The sequence below is a fragment of the Drosophila obscura genome, unplaced genomic scaffold (assembly GCF_018151105.1).
Source record: "Drosophila obscura isolate BZ-5 IFL unplaced genomic scaffold, ASM1815110v1 contig_201, whole genome shotgun sequence".
Taxonomy (NCBI): Eukaryota; Metazoa; Arthropoda; class Insecta; order Diptera; family Drosophilidae; genus Drosophila; species Drosophila obscura.
The window spans coordinates 52,772-66,108 of NW_024542792.1; the positions used below are offsets into that span (position 1 = coordinate 52,772).

General features: G+C 43.2%; 1 protein-coding gene across 1 annotated transcript; it reads right to left on the reverse strand.

Annotated features, from left to right (window-relative positions):
• Window positions 1-698: 698 nt before the first annotated feature.
• On the reverse strand, window positions 699-3,060 carry LOC121404463. Its single transcript, XM_041593989.1, has 2 exons — window positions 2,967-3,060; window positions 699-2,911 (listed from the first exon to the last, which is right to left on the reverse strand). The coding sequence occupies exons 1-2, from the start codon at window positions 3,058-3,060 to the stop codon at window positions 699-701; spliced, it is 2,307 nt and encodes a 768-aa protein (XP_041449923.1).
• Window positions 3,061-13,337: the final 10,277 nt, after the last annotated feature.

The following is a 13,337-nucleotide window of genomic DNA, read 5'->3' on the forward strand; positions in this document are numbered from 1 at the left end:
TTCACGCGACTGTAAATAACAGCGGCGTATGCATGAGAAGATGCATCGGCAAATCCATGCAGCTCCGCTGCTTGAAGTGGTGAGGATATGTAGCGAGATATGCGACACGTTTCCAATAAATGAACTTCTGCTACAAACTGTTGCCAACGTGAACATAACTGCACCGGTAGTGGCTCGTTCCATTCGACCGAGCTCAGCCAACTATCTTGAAAGAATCCTTCAGAAATACAGTACTGGGGGCAAGCAAACCCAAGGGATCGTAGATATGGCAAGCTCCGACAGCAAAATCCGTTTTGTCAGAGCAGTTGTGGCGTCGGGAATGGTCAGTTTGAAGGAAAGATTGTCAGCAGCCGGGTCCCAACCTATTCCAAGAACCTTCACATGTTGAGCTGGGCTCTCTTCTTCTAGAGCTTCAAGGGGTACTCACAAATGTCCTTTGGCAGCGATTGTAGTAGTGGCCAACAGTTTGAGCTCCACTTTCAAAGTTTAAATTGAGCTCGACTCAATAACAAAATCAATTCATCCTTGAGTGCAATGAGTTCGTTGATATTATCGCATCCCGTAGGAATATCATCCACGTACGCGTCCCTTACCAACACCGCAGCAGCATTCGGATACAACTCGGCATGATCTTGAGCGATTTGCTTGAGAACTCTTAACAGCCAGAAACGGTGAAGACGCTAAACCATAAGTCACGGTCAGAAGTCGGTAATGATCAAGTGTAGCAGTCTCCTCCTTCGCCAGAAAATACGTTGGTACTGCGTGTGTTCTTCTGAAACTAGGATGCCTCTAAACATTTTCTCAATGTCTGTACAGAACACATAACGATGCTGTCGGAACCGTAAACAGACTCCAAGTAAATCCCTTTGAATAGGTGGTCCAATGTGTAGTCGTGAATTGAGTGAATATCCCTTGCAGTCCTCCCCAGAGCCATCAAACACAACTCGGCATCTCGTAGTGGTGCTGTCTGGTTTAAATACTGCGTGGTGTGCTAAATAATTGTGACTGGCGAGATCCTCGGGTAAGGTAGTAGGAGGAATCAACTCCATGTGTCCTCGTTGTAAGTAATCCTCCATAAAGTCGACATTGTTGTTTGAGTGCCGGAAACTTTCGAAATTTCCGTTCGAGAGAAGAAAGCGGCGTATGGCTTGCGGCAATGTGGATCCCCATCGGCGGACGGAATCCTTGAATGGATATCGGACGACGTAAACTCCATCGTCTCTGCGGGAATGCGTTTGAACGAAGTGTTGTTCAGCGGGATCACTAGCGTCAATGGTAGCGCTACTTGGTTGAACTTGGTCCATGTCCATGAACGATCGGACTAAAGTATCCAGACCCTCGTGAGCATGATGAGCTAGTGCGTGGGTGTAATCATCAATACCGATATGGTAACTGCCTGTAATGACCCAACCAAATTTAGTATGAAGTGCAATAGGATATGCGAAACCAAACTCTTTGCGTTCTCCAGTGTATATGTTCCAAAGTTGATCAGCTCCTAAAATCAGGTCGATTTCACCTGGTGTCCCAAATGTAGGGTCTGCTAAGGGTAGCTCAAAAATCTTTCCCCACATTGGGGTGTTCGACTCAATCCTCTGTGCTGGAATCGAGGATGTTAAAGTACTCATAATCAGACCTGTTACCACTACGGATGTTGTGCTTGTGCGCGAGAGCAGCGTGAACGTGGCGCGACCTCGAGTAACGCCAGCCGGGCTTGCACCTAGGCCAACAACTGGTATACGAGCATGCGTGCGCGACAGCCCTATCCGTTGAATAAACGACTCGGAGACCATCGTTATCGTCGAACCAGTATCCATCAAGATCCTGCAGGTTGTCTCATTGCCCCAGGAGTCGACTATAGTGGCTAAAATTGTTGGCAATATAGCTTGACTAGTGGCCAATACTCCTCTCTCCAATGTATGATGGCTGACCACGGCAGGATCAACCTCAGCAGCATGCATGGGCGAGCACAAGTTTGGGTCAGCGGATGTATTGACAGCAACACTCGGGGTGGTGCGAATCTCTTCTGGATGGACAAGAGTGTGGTGCCTCGACTTGCACAGACGGCACGTATTTGTGGAATTACAATCCTTTACTTGATGAGATCGACTTAGGCAGTTGAAGCACAACTTACCCTCCATTGCAAATGTGCGACGATCCACGACGTTCATAGCTTTAAATTGAGTGCACACATACAGACTGTGTGGCCCGTGACAATATACGCAACCACGAGCAGATGTAGTTGGCACGTCCACATGATGAGAAACTGCACGACGTTTGGGAGAATCATGAACTACTGTTAACTCTTGACAGGACTCCAGCGCATCAAACCGGGCGAAGAGAAAGGCGAACAGGTCATTTATGGTCACATTTTCCTTGCACGATTCACTGGACGTAGCCCAAGCTTCCTTGCATTCAGGGTCTAATTTTGAGAGCAAGATATGGATAAGCCATACATCGCGGCTGTCGCATTTCAGCGCGTGTAGACCACGTATACTCCCGTCCGCGGTGTCGACTATGTTACGCAACTCGATTATGTTTGAACTTTTTGCAGTTGGCAGCGAAAGAAAGTTTTGAATGAACGACCGCGCAATCAGTGATTTTTTATTATAACGATTTTTTAGCCTCTCCCATGCGTCCTGGTAATTATCGTCAGTAATGGGAATATGTTTAATCAGGGACAAAGCTTCACCATCTAGATACGACTTTAAATAATGGAACTTTTGACAGTTGGAAAGACTACTCTTCTTGTCGACTGAGCCTAAGAACAGATCACTAAACTGACACCAATCTTCGTATCTTCCAGAAAATGTAGGAAGGCGTATTTTTTTCGAACTGCAGCTCAGCGGGTCGCGCTGACTCCCGAATCTTCTCCAAAAGTTGTGTTTGTCCCTCAAATAGGCGTTCCACAGTACTAGATATCAGTAGATTTGACGAGTCGTGTCCATTATCGTGACTGCTCCGCTCACTTATGGCTCCAGTGGAGAACGGCATGGGCACTATAAAACTTTCCCTCATATTCGGCGATATCCAAATTCGGATCCACAAATCCGTCTTCCTCATTGTATTGAACTAAGTCCTCAGAGAGCTCCATAAAGCGGTTGAAAGTTGCAGCCAATCGGTCCAACTTGTGTTCTAATGTTTGCACAGACGTGCACGACTGTACAAACTTCTGAGCCTCCGTAGATGCACGAGTTAGTTGGGATTTGCACGCACCACGCTGCTGAATTATGCGATGTACGAGAGTCTTCATGACGGCCAGCAATATCACTCAATATATTTCAAATAAAATTAGCCGGAGATCCGGCTCGAAGGACCAAAAATTTCTTATGGTTGCGAATGAGTGGACTGTATTAATCTTTATGTATTTTTATTTGATTCATATGTAATATTAGTGGTTTAAATGTTATTTGCACAGCGGGTTATATACAAAGCGGGGGTGACAATAGCGGTGCGATGATGAATACGCGTGCGGGTACTCTCAAGTATAGTTTGGTACTGACTCAACTCCACCAATAAAGTCGAGCCCAAAAGGGAATTAGAAGATCACGCGATGCGACACTCCAATACCAAGACGGTGCACATCGATGTCTTCGTGTGCAGCTGCGCGTTTTGGCTATACGCGTGAGAATGTTACAGTTAAGTTTTTGGACATAAGCAATAAGAACAGCGGGCAAACAATCGCGAGCATATGATTAGGGCAACTCTTATATGAATGAATATTGACTTAAAACTAAGCGATTAATTCCTCAACAATCCTTTTGCCTTTTTCCTTGCCCCATACATCAAACAGCTCCGCGTTTGAAAACTCGAAGTCCCTTGCAAAAAATTAATTTGAGCAGATAGTGCGGAAAAGTGCGTATTGAGACAAACTGCCTTTAAATCAAAATTAATAGCTCTACGACATACTATTGGACGTACACTTATGGACCCTTATGTTCGTTTTATATGTCTCGAAGAACTTGGAATATATTTCCAAGAAATGTGCTTTGAGAACGTGTACTACTTTTACAAACTATTAATAGAACACGCACAACTACAAATTACACTAGTCAACACTAGAATTAGGCTGTGGCCCAAAATTTAGATTCTTATAGATTTCGGGGATTAAAATTTTTTAACGAATTATGGTTTTTATACCCGTACTCAAAAAGAGTTAAGGGGTATATTAGATTTGTGGTAAAAGTGGATGTGTGTAACGCAGAGAAGGAAACGTTTCCGACCCCATAAAGTATATATATTCTTGATCAGCATCAATAGCCGAGTCGATAGAGCCATGTCTGTCTGTCCGTCTGTCCGTCTGTCCGTCTGTCCGTCTGTCTGTCTTGTTGAGCGCCTAGATCTCAGAGACTATAAGAGCTAGGGCAACCAAATTTGGTTTCCAGACTCATGTGATATCCCACTGCTACAAGTGTATTTCAAAATTTCGCCCCGCCCCCTTCCGCACCCATAAAAAACGAAAATCTGTGGCAGCCACAATTTTAAAGATACGATAAAACTAAAAACGCAGTATCGTAGAGAATGACCATATCTACCAGATTGCCGAATCTGAATCAGATCGGATCATAATTATAGTCAGAATGAAGAAATTAATTTTCAGTTGCTTCCCCTCCCCCTCCCGACGAGACAACAGAACTCATTTTCCTTCTCGCTCGCACACTCTGCCGCGTTCAGTGCGCGAGCAACCCCTAGCGGAGGAGATGTAGAATCTAATTGGAACATGTAAAATCTACATGTTAGATGTATAATATACATTGTATATGTAGATGTAGATATCATATGTAGCAAAAAAATGTAAAATGTAAAATTTTTTTATACCCGTACTCAAAAAAGAGTTAAGGGGTATATTAGATTTGTGGTAAAAGTGGATGTGTGCAACGCAAAGAAGGAAACGTTTCCGTCCCCATAAAGTATATATGTTCTTGATCAGCATCAATAGCCGAGTCGATAGAGCCATGTCTGTCTGTCCGTCTGTCCGTCTGACCGTCTGACCGTCTGTCCGTCTGTCTGTCTTGTTGAGCGCCTAGATCTCAGAGACTATAAGAGCTAGGGCAACCAAATTTTGTTTCCAGACTGATGTGATATCCCACTGCTACAAGTGTATTTCAAAATTTCGACCCGCCCCCTTCCGCCCCCATAAAGAACGAAAATCTGTGCCAGGCACATTTTTAAAGATACGATAAAACTAAAAACGCATTATCGTAGAGAATGCCCATATCTACCAGACTGCCGAATCTGAATCAGATCGGATCATAATTATAGCCAGAATGAAGAAATTAATTTTCAGATGCTTCCCCTGCCCACTCCAGACGACGACAACACAACTCATTTTCCATCTCGCTCGCACACTGTGCCGCGTTCAGTGCGCGAGCAACCCCTAGCGGAGGAGATGTAGAATCTAAATGGTACATGTATAATCTACATGTTAGATGTAGAATATACCTAATATATGTAGATGTAGATAACAGATGTAGCAAAAAAATGTAAAATGTAAAATTATTTTTTTTAATGCTAAAACTCTAAAATATTATATGTTCAAAAATGTAAATACTGACTGAGTACGGGTAAAAGGGAGAGTCGCGTCTTTAGAAGCGACTCACACTTTCCTTCTTGTTTTTTTATGGTGTAGTTTTTTTTAAAGAGTTTTTTATATCTGGTTTGCATAGAACTTTGCAGTTCTGAAAAGCTGACAAACGCAGCTATAAATCCGACCTAGACTTTTTGTATTTGCAGCTTAACGCCTGGAAGTCAAAATTTTGACTTTAAAAACTGGGAAAAGTCTTGGCATGCATTTTTAGTTTTAGATGACGCATTAATTAGTCGTCGTTTAAAGTATTGTTCATTAAAATTATGGAGAAACAGTGGAGCTAAAATTCGTTAACCAAACCTCAAAAGTGAAAAAATAGACAAAAAATACTTTTTGGAATGTTGCGGGCCCAACTGCCAATTGGAAACAAAGCAAACGAACAGGGGTTGAATTTTTGGTAAAAAGTATTTTTTGTCTATTTTTTCACTTTTGAGGTTTGGTTAACGAATTTTAGCTCCACCGTTTATCCATAGATTTTAATGAACAACCTTAAACGACGCCCAATTATTAGAATTTATTGTCGCAGAATATCCACGGATGTTTATTTAATTCTTTGATTTGTTCCGCAGGTCAAATGTTAGTACTCTCTCAATTTCGTTCAGCCAGGAAGTGACTCTGTCTCCCTCGCTCCGATCTCTCCTTTAGTCCATCGATACTTTTACGACCAAGACGATATTTTTCGCAAGGTGCAAGAGTCGATATTATGTGGGTTAAAAATACTAGTGATATTCCCTCTCTGACCTAATTCCACATAGTTCTAGTTCGCAGAACTAGAACTATCGAAACTTATTACGATATTTTATACAAGGTGCAAGATTAAATGTAAATACAATTGTAGGTTAACGATAATAATAGTAATACAATCTAACAGCTCGGCCATCCTGACAATTAGATCGTCCTCGATCGTGAGTTTGTAATTAAGGTTAATTGTAATTATATGTGTATATATATAAAATGTTAACTACTTAGGTTATTTTCACACTGATTACGCCAATCGGCCCATTTCCTCAACCGGCATGCCTCTACAACACCGTCATACGGGATTTGACTTATCTGGCAATTTTCAATGTCGTTTAACACGTATCTGTCATTCGGCAATACCTTCCTGACGATATACGGATCCCTGTATTTTGGAACAAATTTTTTATTTGTACCGATTGTGGTATCAATGTTTCTCATTACAACGAAATCTCCCTCTAAGAACTCAATGTGGTTTTTGTGCTTCCTTTCAAAATACTCTTCACTCTTCTGCTGACTATGCTCAATTTTATCTAAAGATTTCTTACGTATTGATTCTAAATCACCTTGCGGTTGGTCTTGCTTGTCATCTAAATATTCTGTCAACGCGTCAATATTACAACCCCTTTGCTGAACTCCAAATAACAAAACTGTGGGCAATTCTTTCGTGGTCGAGTGCACTGAGTTGTTAGTTGCAAATTCTGCCTTTATCAAGAGTTTACTCCAATCTTCGTGATTTATTGGCTCAGTTATTTTGGCCAACATAACTTTTATGGTTCTGTTTACCCGTTCTACCTGACCATTCGCTTGAGGTGACGCAGTTGCTACTTTCACATGTTCTATATTATTTTCTAACAGAAATTTACTAAATTCTAATGATGTAAAACATGATCCTCTATCACTTATAATTCTACGTGGACGACTATAGAATTGAAAATACTTTAAAAAACAACTGTTGACTTCTTTCGTGCTTGTCGTATTTACAGAAAACAATTTTACAAATTTCGTAAACGCGTCAATGATGACTAGCACATGCTTTTTCTTTGATATAATAGCGGGAAGTGGTCCAAAATGATCTACGTGTAATGTATCAAATGGGATTGGTCGCTTAGGAATATTGTGAAGTGTTCGGTTGTTTGCGTGTGTGGGCACTGAAAACATTATGCAATTTAAGCAGTTTCCTATAAATGAATCAATTTTAGATCTCATATTCGGAAACCAATAGTGCCTTAGGATTTCTTTCATATATTTTTCAGTTCCTAAATGACATAACTTCTCGTGAACTCTTCTGATTATGTGCGTTTTCATTTCAGCTGGGACATAAAATAATTCGACGTCATTCTCATTTAATCTATACACAATTCCATCACTCAAAGAAAATTTCTTAACAGGTCCATGTTCCAATTGTTCTTTCAATTTCTCTATATAGTTGTCTCTGTTTTGTGTTATCTGAAGCTGAAGACTAATGTCATCAATGTCAATTACGGAAACTATTCGGTCTTTGTTATCACTTTCATGAATTGTAACTACTGGCTCATATTCAAAATCTTGATTAAGCGCTGAAGGATATCTACTAAGCGTGTCAACATGGGCCATATATTTTCCACTGCGATGTTTCAGAGTGTAATTATAATTAGCTAACTCCATGGCCCATCTGGCAATACTTGAATTAAAGCGTCCTTTTCCTAAACATAAGACTACTGCGTTACAATCCGTTATAATTTTGAACGGAATTCCTTCTAAATAGATTCTAAACTTCCTTAATGAATAAATCACTGCTAATGTTTCGAGCTTGAAACTTTCATATCTTGCTTCTAGTTTGGTCGCTCTCTGTGAAAAAAATGCCGTTGGGTGAAACTTATCATCATTTTGTTTCTGCAACAAAATTCCACCAAAACCTTCACTACTTGCATCACAATGCAGCTCTGTTTCTCGATTTGGATTATAAAGAGCCAATACTGGGAACGAAATTAGTTTCTCTAGCAGATATTCAAAAATTTGTATGCACTTGTCTTGAAGTTCAAACTTAGCCCCTGGTTTCGTAAATTCCTGTAAAGGTTTTGCTATTTTTGAGTACGCCGGAATAAAACGCCTAAAATAGGAGAATAATCCTAAACACTTTTGCATTTCATGGCGATCCTTTCGCAACGGAAGATTCTTAATTGTTGCTGTGTGCTCGCAGTTTGGGCTTATTCCTTTTCCACTAAGTGTATAAGTTAACAAGAGTTAACTGAATTGTCCATTGGGTTGGACGAATTCTGAGTTAACAAGAGTTAACTGGATTGTCCATTGGGTTGGACGAATTCTGCGATATCGCAAGGTAAGCAGTTTCGTCAACCGTGGGATCGCCGTCGTCGCGGTCGCCGGATGCCGGCCGCTACTGGACACCACGCACGAGGCGCAAGGTCAGCACTTTTGCTGGACAGCGACGAGTGCCGTGGCCGGCAACCAAGGGTCCCGTAGCTGGGAAGTTTAGGTTTTTAAGTGAGTTGTTAATTACCGGCCGAGTGGCATTCACGTATCAACGTTTCGCCTTGCGGGTACTTAATCTCTCATTGTATTCTTTTGCAAGTTTAATTACATTCATGAAATAAATAATACTTTACATCAAATACCCGTGTCGTATTTTAAACATTACTGGCGCCCAACGCGATAAAAATAAACCACCCCTGAGAGAGTAATTTAGCGCGGAGACAACGCCCGCTAAGTGAAAATCGGCTAAAAGTGCCACGAAGGGTCAAACAAAAAGACCAAAAAACATCGAGTGCGGAGACAAAGCCCGCTCAAAAGCAAGCAAAAAGAAAGTGGAAACTGTGGAGCGCGGAGACAACGCCCGCTCAAAAACACAAAGATTATTATCAAAAAGCCACGCCCGCGGGAGATCGGTAAATAGATCGCCGCAACACACCACCAGGAATCAAAAATCACGGTGAAGAAAGGCGCGTACATCAATTGCACGCAAAAGCTCGTAGCCTCGAGTGTAAATAAAAGGCATTTAATCAACCCCAAACTGTTACACCAGAGCGGACGGCTTTGGGCAGCGGCGACGAGAGAAGACAACAACTCAGAACTAGAACTTTCCAGCTAGAATCAATACACCATAAGAAGGAACATGTAAGTGAAACCTTTCTTCATAATCGCCCTATAGTGAAAATAAAAAAAAAGAAAAAAATAAAAACAAAACCCCCTTTTTTTTTTTTTTTTTGGTTGCGATAAACGCAAGCAAGAAACGTTACACCACACCATAAATACATTGTTGTCGGCGGGCAACAACAACGAGATCTGTGTTTGAGGGAGCTTGAATTTGATTCCTAAAGAAAATAAACAGAAGCAACGGCCCGGCAGAGCTGGTCCTGACCTACGACAAAGACAAACGAAACGTTAGGGGGCGACCGAAAAAAAAATCCGTCTATGCCCATTTCCGAGTTAGCCAGATTGTTCGGCGGACTCAGCGTAGACCTTGAAATAGAACCCGAGGGAAGAGTAGAAAAAATGGACCCTGTTCAGATCAAGGCTGTTATAGAGGCGGCGGTCAACGCTGCGCTAGAAATACAAAAAGCGGACTTTAATCGGCGTTTGCAGGCTGTAACTGACCAGCTGCACGCTGCGAGAGTTCAGGCCCCCGAGGCCAAGGCCTACGAGGCGGTCACCTTGGACCGAGCGGTAGGTTGTGATGAAGCTCTGGATGCGGTAAAAACGATGCCAGAGTTCAATGGGGCCCAGCAGCAATATGTTTCCTCGCGACAGGCAGCAAAGGCTGCCTATAAGCTATACGAGGGGTTTGTAGGAAGTTCAAAGCACTACCAAGCGGTTTTAATAATCAGGAACAAGATTAGAGGGCCCGCTGACTCACTCTTAGCGTCGTTCAACACAGTGTTGAACTTTGAGGCGATCATTAATCGCCTCGATTTTACATATTCGGACAAGCGTCCGATACACTTGCTAGAGCAAGAGCTTGCCACACTTCGGCAAGGTGGACTGTCCATCACTCAGTTTTACGAAGAGGTCGAGAAGAAGCTCACCCTTCTCACAAATAAGACGATCATGTCACAAGACGCCGCACAGGCGCAATACATTAACGAGAAGTATAGGGCTGACGCACTCCGTGTCTTTGTCTCAGGCTTAAGAAGAGGCCTCACGGATACATTATTTGCGGCACAGCCTGCGGACTTGCCATCAGCCTTGGCCTTGGCACAAGAAATCGAGGCCAACCATGATAGGTACGACTTTGCAACGAATTACGCAAGAGCTTTAGAAAGCAAGCCACAGAACCGAACAAAGTATAGGCAGGACGGACAGAATGAACCCGATCACTACAAAAGACAATCGAAGAACCCGTTCTACACGAACAGCCAGAGGAACCATCAAGCAGGTGGTCACCGTAGCCAAGACAAAGTAGAGATGATGGATGTTGATCCATCTTCCTCTAAATTCCGTCAGCCAACTGGCTTTCAGAAGCAGCAGGGGCACAAGCCAGGCCTACCGGCTACAGAAAACCCTAATAACGGGCACCAACATTGTGCGTATAAAAGACCGGCTGGATCCCAGAGATTTTCCGACCAGCGCAGGCAGAGGGTCAACCACCTCGCTCAGGTGGACCCGGACAAATACGAGCAACAGTACGAGCAGTTAGCGTCGGAAGCAGTGGCGGAGATTGATGAAGACAATAGTGCAGGATACGACAGTGATACTGTCAATTTTTTAGGGGAGCATCCCTGCTCCCGTTCGTCAAACGAACAGTAGCAGGGAGGACACTTAACCTTTTAATAGACACTGGGGCTGCGAAGAATTATATCAAACCTTTAAAAGAACTTAAGGGAATTGTCCCTGTAGAGGCCCCATTTGTTGTAAAATCCCTGCACGGGTTTAATAAAGTAGAGCAAAAATGTCTCCTAACCATATTCGGCATAAAATGACCCTTTTTTATCTTGCCGGAGCTATCAACCTTTGATGGCATCGTAGGGCTCGACACGCTAACGAAAGCTGGCGTCAATATAAACCTGGGGACAAAAAATCTCCACTTTGGACAGGAATCTGAAAAGATCCTATTCCACAAATGCCCCAGCGTTAGCTTCACAAAAGTAGACGACATTGAGGTCCCGCCAACAGTAAGGGACGAGTTTCTCAGAATGATGTCCAGCCGTATAAAGGCATTTGCAGATCCGACTGAAATGCTACCCTTCAACACAGCCGTAATAGCCACAATTAGGACCGAGAATGAGGAGCCAATCTACTCGAAAATGTACCCCTTTCCTGTAGGAGCCACTGATTTCGTCAATGACGAGGTAAAGGACCTATTGCGGAACAAAATCATTCGGCCTTCCAGGTCTCCGTACAACAACCCCATATGGGTTGTTGGAAAAAAAGGCACTGACGACTCGGGCTCAAACAAGAAGCGGCTAGTCATAGACTTCCGCAAGCTTAACTCAAAGACCATACCAGACAAGTATCCAATGCCTTGTATCTCCATGATACTTTCAAATCTGGGTAAGGCAAGATACTTCACTACCCTTGACCTAAAGTCAGGGTACCATCAAATCACGTTAGCTGAACGCGATCGTGAAAAGACCTCATTTTCGGTAAACGGAGGCAAATATGAGTTCTGCCGTTTGCCATTTGGCCTCAGGAATGCATCAAGCATTTTTCAACGGGCCATCGATGACGTATTACGGGAGCATATTGGTAAGATATGTTACGTATATGTTGACGACGTCATCGTGTTCTCAAAAAGTGAGGCGGATCATGTCAGAGACATTGACACCGTGCTTGGCAGCCTCCACGACGCGAACATGAGGGTGTCAAAGGAAAAGTCCCAGTTCTTCAGGGGGACAAGTGGAATTCCTTGGATTTGTGGTGTCAACCGAGGGCACGAGAACAAGCCCCGATAAAGTCAAGGCTATTCAGGGGTTTAGACAACCCTCCACCCTGTTTGCGGTAAGATCATTCCTGGGTCTTGCCAGCTACTACCGGTGTTTTATAAAGGACTTCGCTCAGATAGCAAGACCGATCTCTAGCATTCTGAAGGGAGAAAATGGTAAGATCAGCAAACAACGCTCGAAAACCATTCCCATACAGTTGGATGATGTTCAGAAACAGGCCTTTGATAAACTTAGGAACATTTTGGCGTCAGAAGACGTCATCCTCCACTACCCAGACTTCAACCAACCATTCGACCTAACCACTGATGCCTCGTCCAGTGGTATCGGGCGGTACTGTCACAAAATAATAGACCCATAACCATGATTTCTAGGACTCTAAAAGACAGAGAACTAAACTATGTGACCAATGAAAGGGAGCTTCTGGCCATAGTCTGGGCCCTAGACACTCTCCGTCACTACCTGTATGGAAAGAGTGACATCAACATCTACACAGACCATCAGCCACTGATTTTCGCGGTTTCAGATAGAAACCCCAATTCCAAGATAAAGCGTTGGAAGGCGAGAATTGATGAGTGCGGCGCAAGGGTCTTATACAAACCAGGCAGGGACAATTACGTAGCAGATGCGCTGTCGCGACAGAACATCAATGTGTTAGGAAGTCAGAGTCGATCCGACGCAGCAACAATTCATTGTGAAGCATCGCTCACTTACGTAATTGAAGCCGCAGACAAACCAGTGAACTGCTTCAGGAATCAGATAATCCTAGAAGAATCAAATACTCCTTCCAAGCAGCTCCACATCCTCTTCTCCGAAAAGACCCGTCACAAGATCGAATTTGCCAGTCGAGATACACTTCTTGCGTCCATCAAGGAAGCGGTAAAGCCTGGAGTCGTTAACGCCATCCATTGCACTCTGCCAACTTTGGCGTTTGTGCAAAACGATCTGGTAAAAGCCTTTCCGGACACAAAATTTCGATTTTGCAAAACCTTGGTGACAGACATCACCAACGACGGGGAGCGAAGAGAGATAATGACAGCCGAACACAATCGGGCGCACAGGGCAGCCCAGGAGAATGTGAAGCAGGTACTGCGAGATTATTATTTCCCGAAAATGGAGAAAATCGCAGCAGAAGTGGT

Bases quoted from the DNA above. Each gene is read 5' to 3' on its own strand.
- LOC121404463 (XM_041593989.1), bottom strand. From the start codon at position 3,060: ATGAGGAAGACGGATTTGTGGATCCGAATTTGGATATCGCCGAATATG. The intron at 2,912-2,966 runs GTGAGCGGAGCA...ACTGATATCTAG, and splicing joins GTTCTCCACTGGAGCCATAA to TACTGTGGAACGCCTATTTG.